General features: G+C 47.0%; 2 protein-coding genes across 2 annotated transcripts; one reads left to right on the forward strand and one right to left on the reverse strand.

Moving 5' to 3' along the window:
* Positions 1-1512: 1512 nt before the first annotated feature.
* On the forward strand, positions 1513-4375 carry LOC119344532. Its single transcript, XM_037614933.1, has 3 exons — positions 1513-1834; positions 2512-2657; positions 3358-4375. The coding sequence occupies exons 1-3, from the start codon at positions 1594-1596 to the stop codon at positions 4042-4044; spliced, it is 1074 nt and encodes a 357-aa protein (XP_037470830.1). The 5' UTR covers positions 1513-1593; the 3' UTR covers positions 4045-4375.
* Positions 4376-7178: 2803 nt separating this feature from the next.
* LOC119350509 (ethylene-responsive transcription factor ERF019-like) lies at positions 7179-7706 on the reverse strand. The gene has a single exon (XM_037618307.1). It carries the CDS (start codon positions 7704-7706, stop codon positions 7179-7181), a length of 528 nt encoding a protein of 175 aa, XP_037474204.1.
* Between the last annotated feature and the right edge of the window lie 8409 nt (positions 7707-16115).

Genomic DNA, 16115 nt, shown 5'->3' on the forward strand with positions numbered 1-16115 from the left:
AGACGAGCACCGCGAGACACACAAGACAGAGGTGCAAATTTGTTGTTGTGGATGGCTGCTGAAATAAATAGCAGAAAGAAAGATTGGGCGTGGATGGTGCTCAGGATCACCGATTGATGCTCTTGGATGTTGCTAAAAGAATTCGTGGTGCTAGTAGATTTTTTTATCGAAAGGGCTTTGCCCCGCCCCATTTTATAATAAAACGGGGCAGAAAGCCCAGTTCAACAGTTTACAGCTCTCGGATCTAGCTAGAGTAGCAGAATCAGAAACGTTTCAAAGAGTTTACACCCTCATTGATACAAGAAGCAAAGACTGGAGAGACAATGCCAACACAAACGACTGCAGTTCTGCATGAGTAGAAGAAGCGCGACGCGTCTTTTCACCCCGTGTGTGCCTTCAACATGAAGCCTCCTAACCTGCCTCCCAGTCCCCTGTCCAGGCTATCCGCAACACTTCTCGTCTTCGACAGTCCAGGAGCAGGAGACAACGTCGTAGCAGCACCGATTGACCTCCCACACAAAGGATCTTCCATTGATGGAGCAGCGAACAGGTTCTTCTCAAGATTGCACGGGTACTTGTTCACGCCACGCCCTGAAAACACATATCGTTACGCATAGTCCAAATGCTCCAAATGGTAGCAATACAGGCAATGCCAACCACACTTTTCTTGTTATTAGTGTCCCAAAGGGTAGAAAGCTCAAGCATGTTATTCGGTTTTTGGAAATTAACGCTCTCCGCAACATCTTTCCAACTATTATCAACAACCACGCATTCAAAAAACAAGTGTTGTACAGTAGTACTATAGTATTCTTTTATGGCATTATTTTGCTGGTTACAATAATAGAAGGATAGACCCTATCTAGCTTGTCGGAGATGTTTTAGTTTACACTAAGTGTCGTTTGGATGTTGTTTGTTTACTTTTTTGAGAACATCTAGTTATCGGAGGTCACATTAGGACTGTGTTATCAAATTCTTTTTTTAACATGGTACAGACGTAGACGCTCATACATACACACATACATTCACCCCTATGAACGCATGAGTATCTTTGAAACACTGAGCCAACATACATCTTGAGATTGAAGAAGTCGTTAGAGATGCATTCATAGTTGACGGGAACATCTCCTTACACTGAACGCACATCGCAAAAGGCCTGGAAAGAATTGAGGAAAATGCGAGCGCCAACGTCAAAGCCTAGTACTTGAATTCTGATGGGTTGAGAATACTACGGTCCTTCTAACCATGTAACTACAGTCAATTTTATTTTGATATGAAAAAAAATGTCTGTAATTCGAAGAAAAAAATCACGACTGGAGCAGCAAGTCAATGGGCTGTATTTTCTGGTAGGAGTATAAAAGAACAAAGAAAATCCAGCACTGTAATACACCATGAATGTGTAGTCTTGCAGACTTGCACCCAGGCCAGATAAAGATCTTTTTGGAGGATGAAAGTCGCTTTCCACGCTTAACGAAATCCGCCTTCGGAACAAAGAAACAACCATTCACTCCACTCGATCAGCCTCGCTCGTGCGGTTCCACACTACTCGCATCTCCACCACGACCCCGGCGGTGGCACCGTTCTCCTGCCACGGACATGTGGGCCCTCAACATGAAGGCCGGCGGGCCGTGCCTCACGCCGATTCGCCCCGCCCCCGCCGCCCGGGCCGGGAAGCCCTTCGCCGCCGCCGGCAAGGCGGGCCCGTGGTCCGCGTGGCGGAGGCGCGGCCTGGCGGTGAGGCCGCTTGTGGCGGTGCGCGCGTCGGGGAGGAGAGGCCAGGACGGGGCCGCCGGCGGCGGCGGCGACGAGGAAGCCGAGAGCAAAGCATCCTCTTTCGGTGAGGCCCTCTCCGCTGAGCATCTGTTGTTTTCCGATGCGAGCTGGTGCAAAAGTAGAGTCGGAATTGTGTGGCCTTTGTTGCGCGATTGGATGTGGAAAAGCTAGAACCATTTTCGTTACGGTTTGATGCTGTCGGGGACTTGAAGGGACCGTACAATCGATGCCATTTTTGCAGACTGCTGTTGATTCCGGGGAGGTAGCAGACAAGTGAAAGGTGGGGATTCGGGTCTAGTTAGTGAAATTTGAAGAGTAGCTCTCCCTGACCCGTGTGCAGTCAAACTGTTCCTGATGCTGTTGGCTTCAGAGATGGAAATTCGGAGAATCGGTGTTGATTCTGGTGTAACTGGTGCATGAACCTTGGAACCATTGTGCATCCTAGGCGTGGTTTCGTGTTTAGTGCTGTTGAATTGATCTACGCGTTGAATTGTGGTGTTTGGATGAGCCTTCCCAAATATACTGTCCATATTCTTTGATAGCTTGGCTACTTCAAGTAAACACAAAGAAAACACCATCAGGTGCTGAGCTTTTCATGTGTAAACAGTGTATGAGGAAACTTCAGGTTCTCTGGTATTGGCTAATTAGAGTTCATTCATGGTGTGGTATTTTTATGTTGTTGCTGCAGAAGTGTCAACCAGAATGATGGGTTGGCCTCATTTGAGTCTCTTCTCCATGCAGGAAGTGGTGATGCATCTGTTCCAACAGGAGATCGCTCTGATGGATTGAGCGAACCACCTGATGAATTAAAATCCACTGAGCCAATTAATATTTCGAACAGCAATTACTGGAGAGATGTCAGAGCAAATCTTGTGCGTCGGGAACAGGTGAGGGTGGCACGTTCTTATTAACAATCCGTAGAGCTCTTAGCTTAGCTTTTCTTTAGTTTTTTTTAACTGAGCTTTTCTTTAGGTTTTAATCAACTACAATTCGACATCCACTTATGTAATCTAGACATTTATGACCACTCCCTAACATTACTCATTATCTGACAAGAAAATTAAGAATAGTGAGTTGATCTTAGCTAGTTTCACTGGTTGTATAATGTATAATGAATCTAATTTTTGTCAATACTAATACCAACATCTGTTATGACTGCTGCCAATGCTATAGTGCTATACTAGTATGTTCCAAAGAAGATGTAAATGCACAATGTCTTCAATTAGCTGTTGCATTAGAACATGACTTATTCTAGAAACTTATGCTTTCCGTGATATAGCGGCGCTCAAATGTAAGGTTCCAAAAAGGTATTCGTGCGAAAAGTTGTAGAAGCATTACACAAATGGACCTTCTCTGGTAACTTATGCAGTTATATATTGTATCAAGATTTCATCAGATAAGCTGTTATTTCTCAGACCTTGTTACATTTACTTTAAATACCTTTCAAGAGAATTTCAAATTGTTATTAGCACAGAGCTAAAGTTCTTGAAAAGGAAACAGAAGCAAAGAAAATATCTTCTAATCACCTTGGGTTATATATCATATCTGTTTTTTTTTTCTGCTTTACTATTTAAATCCTTGGATCAGGAGCTATTGGTAGATCCAAGTGTTCCTGCAGAGTCAAAGGCGTCCTCTGGAGAAGCAGTACACCAGCTTCCTCAGAAGTGGGCTCACCCTATTACAATGCCGGAGGCAGGGTGTGTCTTGGTAGCTACTGAGGTGCTCGATGACGACAGCGTCTTTGAAAGAACTGTTATTCTCCTGCTCAGACTTGGGTCGAGAGGTACCTTTGATGGCCCATTTGGGGTCATCCTAAACCGTCCACTTTACACGAAGATCAAGAATGTGAATCCATCATCATTCCAAGACCAAACAACCCCTTTCGGCGACTGCGCCCTCTTCTTCGGAGGCCCCGTTGACATGAGCATGTTCTTGGTCCGTACTAAAGACAGCTCACGTCTGAAGGGGTTTGAGGAGGTGATACCAGGCATCTGCTTTGGCTTTCGAACGGAGCTGGAGAAGGCTGGTGTTCTGATGAAGAGTGGTGCTATCAATACCGAGGACCTGAGATTCTTCGTGGGGCATGCAGCCTGGGATTACGAGCAGCTCCTGAGCGAGATCCGGGCGGGATACTGGGCTGTTGCTTCCTGTAGCACAGAGCTGATCAGCGACGCGGTGTCAACAGATCCTTCCTGCCTCTGGACCGAGATACTGCAGCTGATGGGAGGGCATTACTCGGAGCTCAGCCAGAAACCGAAGCAAGACAGCTCGTAGGTGTTGCTCCGCACGCAATTGCGACACAGCCATTGTTGTTGCCAATCTGTACATAATTGGAACGAGTGTACACGTCTCAAGTGGAACACGTCTCAAGTGGAACACGTTTACGGCGTAAATGTTATGGTTCGTTCGTGCTGTAATAAGCTTTGTACAGTCGGCCCATAGGCGAAGTATCCACTTAAAACTGGTTTTCAGTGAAAACCTGGAAACTTCCTTCATGGTCCATATGCTCCATTCATAGCTAAGAACCTGCAGATATTGCTGCTGTATAGGTGGCTCGAAAGCCAATTCTGCATAATGTTGAAGCTGGAGTAGTGTAGTTTCTGAATTCTGGTTATCAGAAGAGCTTGGCCCAAGCAGCCAAGCTCAGGCATGCTTGCATTTGTCAGATCCTTTTTTGACTTAAGATCAGTACACTCAATCATGCTCTGCAATTTTTTTCCTGTCCGCTGTCCGTGCGGTCCAAATCCGCTTTTCATCGGCCGGAAAGAACCTTTTGTCTTCTGGAACCTTCTGTTGTGTCGAACAGAAGGTCAAAAGGCAGTGTCATTTAACTCCGCCTATGTCTTCTAGGCATAGCCGGTCCCAAGTCCGGGTAAAGGAGGAGGGTTGTGATAGGCTTGACGAGCCAACGTAAAAACTAGCCAGTCCCATGGGTATGAAACCCATTTGAGCGAGAGTAGTACTAGGATGGGTGACCTCCTGGGAAGTCCTCGTGAAAGGCTTTCATATCTAGCCTGCCCCAACTTGTTTGGGATAAAAGGCTTCGTAAGTAAGTAAAGGTAAGACCAACATTCAGCAGAGATCAAACGGTCTGGTCAAGTTACTACGTCTAACTGTTGTGATCCACTGAATCCACTGAATCCATGCATCTCACGAGTGGTTCTGCATCTGGTTCACGAACTCGCTGACCGCCAGAGCCATTGAAGGGAGAGGAAAGATCGCCGGCGCCGGCGGTGGAGCAGTACATTTTGGAATCCACAGAACTACCGCAGAAATGCACCACCTCCACACATCCTCTAGTGCATGTCCCTGTAGCCTGCAGGGAGCGTGCACCGTGTTGGAGCACTGAGCGCGTCGCTCTCCGTCCCTGTTCCGCTGTTGCTTGCGATCATTTCAATTTTCAAGCTGAAACAAAAGAGAGGTGCGTGCATGCACGCATTGACGCGCGCACCGCCACGGCCGATGCGCATCACGTGGACAAGCCGATCGTGCGCTTTTCTTCCAGGTCTTGACGCCATTGACCATGTGTAACATGCACATGATAGGAACGATCTTCCTCGGGCACTCCTCCGGTCAAGTAGAACTGCAAGTGCACTTCAGCGCAGAGAGCTTTCTTCCAGCTCTACGTAAAGTGTCGTCTGGACTCTTTCTAGCCTGCCTAGGCGACTCCGGTGGCCCCAAAATCTTCGCCGCCTTCTCCACCAGCTCTCTCCTGCTTCGTCATCGTCGAAGGCTGATAGTTGTTGACGCTATTTATGCTAACTGCATACAACTTGTTGTGTTGGTACGATGGATTTGTGCCAAGTGCATGCAGAAACTTAAAAAAAATAGAAGAAAAAAGAGAGCTACCTCTCTGATTTCATATAACTGAACTGAAACCACAACGTCCTTTTACAAACTACCAGCAGAAAGTAAAGCATAACAGGAAACTAGAGGGCATCCACAAGTTGGACCATCAAATATCACGAGACAATACCTAAGAAGTTCTAGGCAGCAATTCAAACGCTACCTCGCAACACCCAGCTAGGACCAGCAGATATAACAGACCAGACTACAACCGAAAGAGACCAAAAGAACTGGCGAAACAAGACCACACCCAAAATGCTTGATCATGTTCATTCAAATCCGCCAGACACGAATCACATGAAACATCTCACTTGCTACTCCCTCTGTCCCAAAATATAAGAACGTTTTTAACACTACACTAGTGTCAAAAAGGTTCTTATATTATGGGATGGAGGGAGTATTAGTTTGAACATTCCTACTCCCACCTCAGCATTTCTTGTTTTCCCTGGTTTTTCTGCAAAATAATCCAATCATTAAGCCGTCTAGCAATCATGTTAACAGGAACACAAGGATCAATGATTTTATAAGTGTCCAACACAACACTATTTCTCATTTTTCAAAATGTCCAGAAAACAACGGATACACTTAAATTCCAGCAGCTACAAACTACAAACAACAAACAGCTGCGCAAATCAACGTATAAGCAGATTGGTGTCACCAAAAACATCAAGTCCACTTCAACGATGCATCAGTTCCACCTTCTTCTCAAGAACAACAAGGATGTGATGGGGTGAGAGATGGCGGGATGAGCATCGATAACAAGGTTGGAGCTAGGGTGGAGGCGTTCAGAGCCAGGGGTGGACCTAGAGTGAAAACAACCATGTGGCAATCTACAACTGACGTATGCTTTTCACCTACAGTCGAGAGTGTCACACACCAATGTATGGATAACTGTATGAAGGAAAAGAATTTTTGACCTGGTGTTCTATGCAACCTGGTAGTATAACCTAGGTACGCCCCTGCCCAGAGTGGCGATCGTCGGGAGCACGAGCTGGGGTAGAGGAACCAGTCAAGATCGAGGAGATCGAGACGAGGACAAACATGAGTTTTATTAGGGGCGTAGGAGGCATGCTCGGATGCATTGTTTTCTTGGTGAAGACGACTTCTGGAGTTCTCTCGAATCCGCTCACCGTGGACACATATGTGTCATTCTCTTCTTAGATGTGTTGTTTTGGAGTACCTGGCGATTCCAGGTTTTATCAAAGGCACCGGCAATGAAGTTGAAGATCGTTGCCGGGTACCGAGGTTTATAGCGGATGACAACCACAGTTGGTTGTTGTGTTTTTTCAATAATTTTGTTATATGCATTCTCTGATCTCAGTCAGATTTTACCATAGTTGGTTGTTGTGTTTTTTCAATAATTTTGTTATATGCATTCTCTGGTCACAGTCAGATTTTGTAAAGTCGACGAAAAAAAGGATGAAAACGTGTAAAGTGCCATGTCATCGGATTTTGAAAACGAGCACCTGTACTATCATATATACTTGCTGATTTTTTATGCCAAAAAAAAATACTTGCTGGTTCTGCAACACTATTGGTCTGCAAAATTTGACGATCTACAACTACAATGACTGCAACATGGTCACGATCTCCATGTCGTCCACACTCAGCTCCCCATAGACAAGCTGCTCGCTGCCGGGGCTGCAGCTCCTCGTACCACCGTAGGACACCTGCTCTCCGGCGCCCGCACCACCATGCACAGCGCCAATGCCAGCGGATGGCGTCGTCTCCTGGCCGGGCGGCGCGGGGGCACGCTCGCGCAGCTCCACAAGCTGCGCGTCGGCGGCCATGCCAGCGTCGGACGCCACGCGCTGGACCGAGCGTGGCGACAGCTGCTGGACGCCATGGCGAAGGACGTGGCCGTAGGCGGCGGCGCGGCCCGGGAAGTTGAGGCCGCCGGCGCCGCCGCGGAGGAGGCAGACGGCGGCCGCCTCGGCGGTAGCGTAGGAGCCGAGCCACAGGCGCTCCCGCGTCCCGGGCACCCGGATCTCCGACACCCACTTCCCCCACTGCCGCCGCCTCACGCCCTTGTACGGGCGCCGCCGCTGGACGCCCCCTGCTTCGCCGCCGCAGGCCGCCCGCTGATCCATTACAATGGTCGAAGCGTGCGTATACCGCCACTCTCCGGCGAGGCACGGCGGCGGACCGATCGCTCGCTCGCGCGCCTTAGCTCAGCTGGGCTCCGTCGATCTCGCGAGACGACGCCAGTGCGTGGGTACGTAGGACGGAGGCGCTTGGAGTTGCTGAATGGCTCGTGCACATGCGTGCGCGTATTTATAGGCGTCGATCGATCGGGAAGTCAGCGCCAGTGGGGGGTTGACATTTTCGGGTGTGAAATAAATAATAAAATATCGAGACGAGAGGCAGCCGGGGAAAAAAATTCCACGCCAGCTCGGTCAAAATCCAGATGTGCTCAATTTGCGCATGTGGTCTACGGACGTGGCTTGCGCAGTTTACAGCTAATCGATCAGTCTTGCGTGGCGTGGGTCGTGGTCAAAATATTCAATGGTCAAACTGTGAGCGAGTGACCGAGTGTGCGCTTGCTTGATCTCTTCTAGAGCTCTAGTGGTGGGTTTCGTCTTGCCTTCGTGGCTGAAATGCTCTAGCGGTGGATCATTTGCCGGGCCGGCCAAGGGGTGGGCCGAGGGCGAGGGCCGAAGGGAGATGAAACAGCAAAGACCTGACTGTGATGTCGGCCGCACCACGCGCCGGTGCAGCCAGGCGACGGAGGCTCCACGTCGAGTAGCGGCAACTAGAGATGGAGATGGTTTACGGTTTGCTGAACATGTGGGTCTGAACAAAATTGTTATTCAGACAGATAATGGGATGGATCCAGTACAACGCCTTCTCACGAAGAGTGCGTTGTGGAACTTTAATGATAACCCGCCGAAGGGCATGTTCGAAAGCGAGATTCCTCAATAATATTGAGAAACAGAGATAACGGTTTTGCAATTTTTTTCACGGGTGTTCAGAGGAATAGCAGAGCGCCTCCATCCTTCAAGATCGAATCGCGTCCGTTTGAGAGTGGCGTCAAGGTTCAGGGCGTGGTTTGAATGTGTACGGTCCTCGGCCCAAGCTGTTTGAACAATAGTAAGGCAGAAAAGATAATGGGATGGTGGCTCAGACTGCTACACCTAGCTCGGCAATTTTCTATGACTCCGGCCTAGTTTCGATGAAGTAAAATAAAGTTCGTACGCTGTCCAAGGAAAAGCCAATATGGCATCCACAAAAAACAAAACAAAAAACAATATGGCGGCGCATGAAGTAGCTAGGTCTGTTTCCTTTCTTTTTGAATTTTGTACCTTTTTTTTGCGGGTGAATTTTGTACTTGGCTCGATGAACCCCTTAGTTTTCTCTTGCCTTGTCTCATATCTGATGTAAGGCTTTCCTTAAAAAAGTTTATAATAAAAGACACTTTCCCTCGCCAGAAACAGGTTTTAAGACATTTTATTTTGCGAAACAGACAAGATGGCATGTGTGTCACCTTGTTCCCCTCCCTTGGACAATGAGAGTAATATACTGAACCTATGCTTCGGGCTAAATGAAAACAATCGCTCGGAGTAGCGGAATAAGAGCTCAGGATATCAACTTCCCCCTTGCATGCCTGAATAATCTGAAGATAATCAGAGTCAAAAGATCACATTGGAGCATCCCCACTGGTCCGCTAGCTCCTACCATTCTTCAATGCCAAAGCTTCAGCTGCAGCGGCATCAAGCACATGCGTAAAGAGAGTTGTTGGCCCTATGTCTAGTAGGAAGGACGTATGTTTTTTTCGTGAGCGCTAGTTCTCGCTTTAAGCCAGGCAGAAAGAAACTCTCGCATTATGAATGCACAATAATAGGCCGGCCTAATATAATGCACTTAAAAGAAATATCGAGAAAAAGGGAATGCACAATAACAGGCAGGGCCAATAGAATGCACTTAAAAGAAATATCGAGAAAACGGGAATGCCCAATAACGGGCCGGCCCAATAGAATGCACTTAAAAAAATATCGAGAAAAAGGGAGCAAGCACAGACCCAGGATTCGAACATTGGTCCCTGATGAAGAGTAGCACCGTGTTCATGATGAATACTAGGGCGCTCCCTACTTATAGATGAAAAGAGCCGGGTTTTCTCCTTTTCGTTTTTTCTTCTCCAGGTTTTTTCATTTGTTTCCTCATTTTTTTCATTTCCTTTTTTCCTTTGTTTTTTTTGGTTTTTTTTGTTTTCACTTTTTCAAATAGTTGTTCAACATTTTTTAAATACTTGTTCTACATTTTTTTAAAACTTGTTGAACATTTTTCAAATGTTTTTGGAACAGTGTTTTTTGCAATATATTATTTTAGAGTATAAACAAATGTACACAAATAAAAGCAGAACAAAAAACATAAAAAAATAGGAAAAAGAGGTTATGGCCTCCCGCGCTAGTGGGCCAGCCTAGCTCGCTCGCCCTTCACCGGATCCTGTCAAATATGTTGCAATTTTGTAGAGTTTGGCCTGGGCTGGCGCCCGTGCCAAAAATTATAGCCCAAAGCCGAAGATGTCAGACCGAGCCTGGCCCTATCGAGTTGAGTTATTGGGCTTGGCTGTTAATGAAAGGGCATGAAGGCGCTCGGCGTGAAGAGCTTGGTGTTGTTCTTTGGAAGAAGAAAAAAAAAGGAAAAGCTAGTGGTCAACTCGGCAGATCTTTTCTCTCACATCCGTCGCGTCCTACGCTTGACACACGTCTTGATGGGCCAGTGCACCGTATCTCTCCTTCATCCCTATATCCATCGAAATGGCCTCATATATTTATCTCTCCTATTCATGTGTTGAATCCAACCTTCACGCACAACCTCTTTCTGAATCTCATCTCACTATGCAGAGCGCTCCATACTCTAGTTCTTGCAACTGGGCACCTGTTTCGAAAAGGCATACTCCAACAGCCACACATTATCCCGTTGATCCTCCCATCCCCTAACTCTATCTCTCCATCCCTTGCCTCTTTCCATGGATTTCATCCCCACCTCTTCTCAAACAAGCACGTTGCTGCAACTCACCACATCGGCGGCGGCCACTGGCGTCCTTCCTCCATCATAAAAACGGGGGGTGCTGCAGAGACCACAGGGTGCTCTCTCCATTGCAGCGATCGGCTTGCAAGTTTTCGCAACAACAGTCTTGTTGAAGGAATACATAGAACAGGCTAGAGATGTTGGGTCTTGTTGCAATGGAGGTTTTGCAACAAGGATCTTGTTACAGAAAAATAAAGAAGAAGAAGTTTTGCAACAAGGGTATTGTTGCAGAAAAAATAGAGAAGAAAAAGTTTTGCAGGAGGAGTCTTGTTGCAGAAAATTAGAGAAGAGAAGATTTTGCAAGAGAGGTCTTGTTGCAGAAAATTAGAGAAGAAGATTTTTTTGTAACATGGCTCTTGTTGCAAAAAGTTAGAGAAGAGATTTTGCAACAAGAGTATTGTTGCAAGAAATTAGAGAAGAAGAAGGAAGGATGGCTCGCCTCGTACAATCGGACGGCTCGCAAGGCGGCAGATCTTTTAAAAAGATTCATCGGCGGACACATAGCACGACCCGAAAAAAAAATACCCGAGCCCGAGATATGTCATACTTCCTCCGTTTGTAGGTATTTGTCTTTTCTAGAGATTTCAACAAGTGACTACATACGGAGAAAAATGAGTGAATCTACACTTTAAAATATATTTATATGCATCCGTATGTGGTAGTCTATTTGAAATATCTAAAAAGACAAATATTTAGAAACGAAGGGGGTATTTGCAATGCAATTGTCTGTGGATTTTGCTCAACAAAGTTGGCTATACGCCTATACCCCCCACCCCCTTTTTTTGTTTGTTTGGACGCCGGCTTAGCCATGACGTGTGGATCTCAAACCATATGTCCATGGCTCGATCGAACGCCCCGAACCTACGCACTGCTACGTAGAATTATCGCCTTCTGTTTAGCTGGAATATCACTTTCTTGATACACTAGAGACTGTTAGCAGTGCAGTTCGTATCCAAATCCACGGTCGGCGCGCTAGCTCTCACATCACATGCATCCTTCGTTCTCGCCTTATTAATTTGCCCGCCAAACTGGTTGGACTTGGACCGGCTTGCGAAAATCGATCATGGCGCCGTTGCTGTCACCGATCCAACAGCAGCAGATTACAATACAATGATCAGCTGAAAGCGAAACGGAACCTAAAGTGGGGGTACGTGGTTGGTGTTTTTGGACGGATGATTGGATTGGATCCCTCGACGATAGGGCACTCGTGCAACGCTAACCCCACTTTCAGTACCATTTCTAGCTGGACTTTTTGCACCTCGAGTTCGCAGGCATGGTGCCGCTGCTAGTAGTTGGCCAGCCCTGTCCGACATAATTAGGGATATAATTAGACGTACTGTTGCTCGGTTGTTCAGATTAATTTCACACACTTGGTTCCCTCGCAAAAAAGAACGGAAAAAGGAAAACCACACACTTGGTTACTGAAAAAACATTCAGTCGAAATCGTTAACAGTTAAGCTACTCCAGGTATCTGGATTCCTATGGAATCTCGCCATGAATCCATGAACCTTTCCATGAGTTTAGACTTTGCTTCCTATACCAAGCTGACACTTAATTCAGTTTTCTTGGCCGAGTCATTGCAATGTCTATTTCTTTCTTGTGCCGTGCCATCATCAGCTTCTCCTCCTTAATTGTTCTTTCGCGAAAGATTCCACGTATAGCTTTCTAGTTAATCGTCGTGCCGTGCATCTATAATTGGCAAACCATGTGGCGGGGTACAGTCCTGAAGCACACGCCCCACACGCATCATGTACGGTCCCGGAATCGCTTTTGTCAGCTAGCTCTCACTAGCACGCGGGGCCCTATTGCTAGATCTATTAATTCGATGCTAGATCAAAGACTACAATGGTGTACTAGTACTCTGCATCCACCGTAATCATTCGTTTGCTAAGCACGCATCATGGCTCGGTGGACACTAGTATGATCTGGATTAACCTGAAAATGGGGTATCAGATAGCCGTTGGAAGCACACTCAGTGCTGACCCGACCAGGGAAACTTGGCATGATAAACATTCACAAATTGTGCCGTTGCTAGCAAATCATTCCTGCTCCAAGCAAGTTTTTAGTGCTGAGGATTATCTGCGCTCATGAATGATAGGCCGACGGGCGGCCATCCGGATTTTTGCAGTGGCGAATGGAGCAAGCTCTTGGGACGGCCCCGGCCAGAACAGAGAACACCCTACGGTCAATGCTCGTCCACTCCTCCCGCTTCCGTCCGTACATTGATCCTTGCTCCTTGGAGGCTGGGAGGCGTCAGGTCCGGTAGACGTTGGAACAGCAGCCAAGGTTCCTTCCCACGTTCCGGTGGGTGGGCCGACCGAGTATTCTAAGACAGAGCAGCATGTGAGCTTTGCCTGCCCAGCCAAGCAAGCAACGAATTGGCAGCCATGGACGCAGTTGCTTCTCCCGCTAATCCAAAGCAAAACACATCCGTGATCCGGCCCCGTGGACGGAGGGAGAGGAATCTATGGGTCAAGGAGCAAACGGCAAGCATATGCAGGGGAATGTCATGTGTGTACTACACGAGCAAACCGAAACGTGTGAGACGCCGCGTGGATGCGTGGTGCGTCCTCTTCCTCTTGTCGGGGATCTGGCCTGACCTTACCTGATCTGATCTGATGTACTACTCCGTGGCACGCAGATGCAGATCGGAGGCCGCGTGCGTGCATGCATGTGGCCATACGACATGTCAACGTGCAGCCTGCCGGCGTACCTTTCTAATACTACGATCGGCCTCTCTCTCTCTCTCTCTCTCTCTCTCTCTCTCTCTCTCTTTCCCCAAGGGAAGTAAAAAAAAGGGTCGGGTCTCCGATCCTGATCCGTCCACGTCCATGCATGCATTGCTCTGGGCGCCTGCGTGCATGTGGGCGTATTTACAGCGGCGGTTTCTACCTGCCGTGAACCCGTGACGCTCGCGCCGCACCGCACCGCACGGAGTCTCTGCCGCTCCGGCCACCGTAGTAAACCTCGCAGAACTGAAGCGTCTACGGTAGGACGTACTCGTTTCATGTTTGATGTAGGATAGCAAGGAGTACTACAGGAGGCAAGTAACTAATACCGCGTATAGAATTGACAACAGAGCATGTACTCCTTGGACGTTTGATGCTTCATGCTAACATACATACCAGCAGATAGGCGCTCTGAGCTTACGTAGCTGCGGTACCGGCCGGCTACATGCATACGCGTCGATTGAAGATTGTCATTGTTGCGAGCATGCGCGTGGAACAGTAGGAATGACGAAGCCAGCTGCCGAGCTCTTCTTCCTAGTCTATGGCCGACCTTCACGCGGTCCATGGCCACCTACGGGCGCCATATAGGGAGAGACAGACATAGGCTGGGCCACCATGGATTTTATTTAGGTTCAGGACAAGGACAAAAGAAACACTTCGCCGGAGAACATTACTCCTACTTTCTTTTCTGAAAATAATAACATTCTTTTGCAGACGTAAAACTAAAATAAAATTGAAGATCGCCGCAGGATGATGTGCACGAGAAAACTCCGTGAATAGCGTGCACTTCTTGGTATTTGTCTCCATCTCCGGTCCGTTTCCCCATGTTCCATGGAAAGGAGCTCAATAATTCGAATGGAACCTTTGCCACTTCGCAGATGCTCCTGCTGATTTCGAATTCCTATACCCTCTCCTCTCCAAGCAAGTCTCCACTCTCTCTAGTCTACGGAGTCCCGCCATCTATAAAAGTTGTTTGTCATTCAAGCTCTAGCTTGAAAAGAAGTGATTGTTATATCGATCGAAAAGGGGGAGCAGTGCAAATCCTGACACTTGTTTTCTGAAAGCTTCACAAAGGTAGACAGCGAGCCGCACAAGATCTTAAAATAAAGGCAAACACTAGGAAAGGCAAGATGAGCCTAGGGCCTGTTTGGTTCCAAATAAGTCATCAACTTATAAGTCGAAAAATGTAAAAAGTGATTTATTTTGCTAAACAGACCTAACTTATAAGTCATAAGTTGCTTCAGCCCAACTTAAAACTTATAAGTCACCCCCTTTTGCATGGGTCTCACCACTTGCATGATGTTGATTGGTGTGGTAAGATGTGAAAAGGTGACTTATAAGTCAGGTGACAACCAAACAGATATGACTTATAAGTCACTGGTTTTAAGTCACCTGACTTATAAGTCACGTGACTTATTGGAACCAAACAGGCCCTTAGTAGTACTAGTATATGTTTGATCACTACGAAACACTACTACTAGCACATGATATTGTTGCCCCCCACGAAAAAACTGTATGTGATACTCCAGCGCAACCACCACTATACCCGGCGGTCTATGTCAGACAGCAAAAATTTTAATTGGAAGAAGCTGACAACTTAAAGATGAACTATACACTTATTTTCTAGGGGAAATGAAAATGTCCAACTTTGAGTTTTTGTTTTCTGTGCTATGTGTTTTCATGTTAGGTTAACATTGTAATGGTAAAAGCATCGACCGCAATACCCTGAGGGAAGAATACGACAAATTATTCCTTTTTTTTGCGTGAAAAATTTCGATCTACTCCCTCTGTCTCAAAAGGCTTGTCGCTCAAATTTGAGCGATGTGATTTTTGCAACGAAGGGAGTATTCATATTCAATCATGGTAGTACAACGAACACTAAAAATAATAAAAATTACATCCAAATCCGTAGACCATCTAGTTACGACTACAAGCACTCAAGCAAGCCGAGGGCGCGCCATTGTCATCGCCCCTCCCTCATCGGAGTCGGGTAAAACTTGTTGTATTAGACAGTCGGCAAGTCGTCGTGCTAAGGCCCCATAGGACTAGCGCAACATAATAGCAACCGCCGCCGATGAAGAGTAGCGTAGATCAGAAGAACCCAACCTCAAGACACAAGAATAAAGACGAACGACGAACAGATCCGAGTAAATCCACCAAAGACAGATCTGCCGGAGACACAGCTCCACATGCCCGCATACGATGCTGGAAGCACCACCGGAACGGGGCCTAGGCGAGGAGAACCTTATTCCAACTTCAGGGAGCCGCTGTCGTCTCGTCTTTCTAAGTAGGACACAACCCCTAACAAAACTCGAAGAAAGATCTAAAAACGAAGCCCTCCCACCTGCAAGGGCCGGGATTCACTCTGCTCCCATGGCCCTAAGCCCACCGGAGATGAGGCGGGCCACTAGCTGGAGGCAAAGAAACCCTAAATTTTTAGGGAAGGCGACGGCTGTAGGGATGAGGTTCCAGAAACGCATGATCCTCCTTTTGGTTATTATTTCTTCTTCCATCAATATTATGCACATCAGTAAAAGACAAATATGCATAGCAGACACCCGCCACTGAAGACAATGTTAAGGCAGCGAAGAAGGTGCATGTAGGTGTCGAATACTTAGAAAAGTAACTAATATTTTTCTCCAGAAAATATAACGACCGAACATTCGATCCATGGTCTCAAATAGCAAATGCTCGGTAGCCATCCAATCCGCAAGAGGGGGAGAAGGAAGAATAATAACA

Source organism: Triticum dicoccoides, chromosome 1B, assembly GCF_002162155.2.
Source record: "Triticum dicoccoides isolate Atlit2015 ecotype Zavitan chromosome 1B, WEW_v2.0, whole genome shotgun sequence".
Taxonomy (NCBI): domain Eukaryota; kingdom Viridiplantae; phylum Streptophyta; class Magnoliopsida; order Poales; family Poaceae; genus Triticum; species Triticum dicoccoides.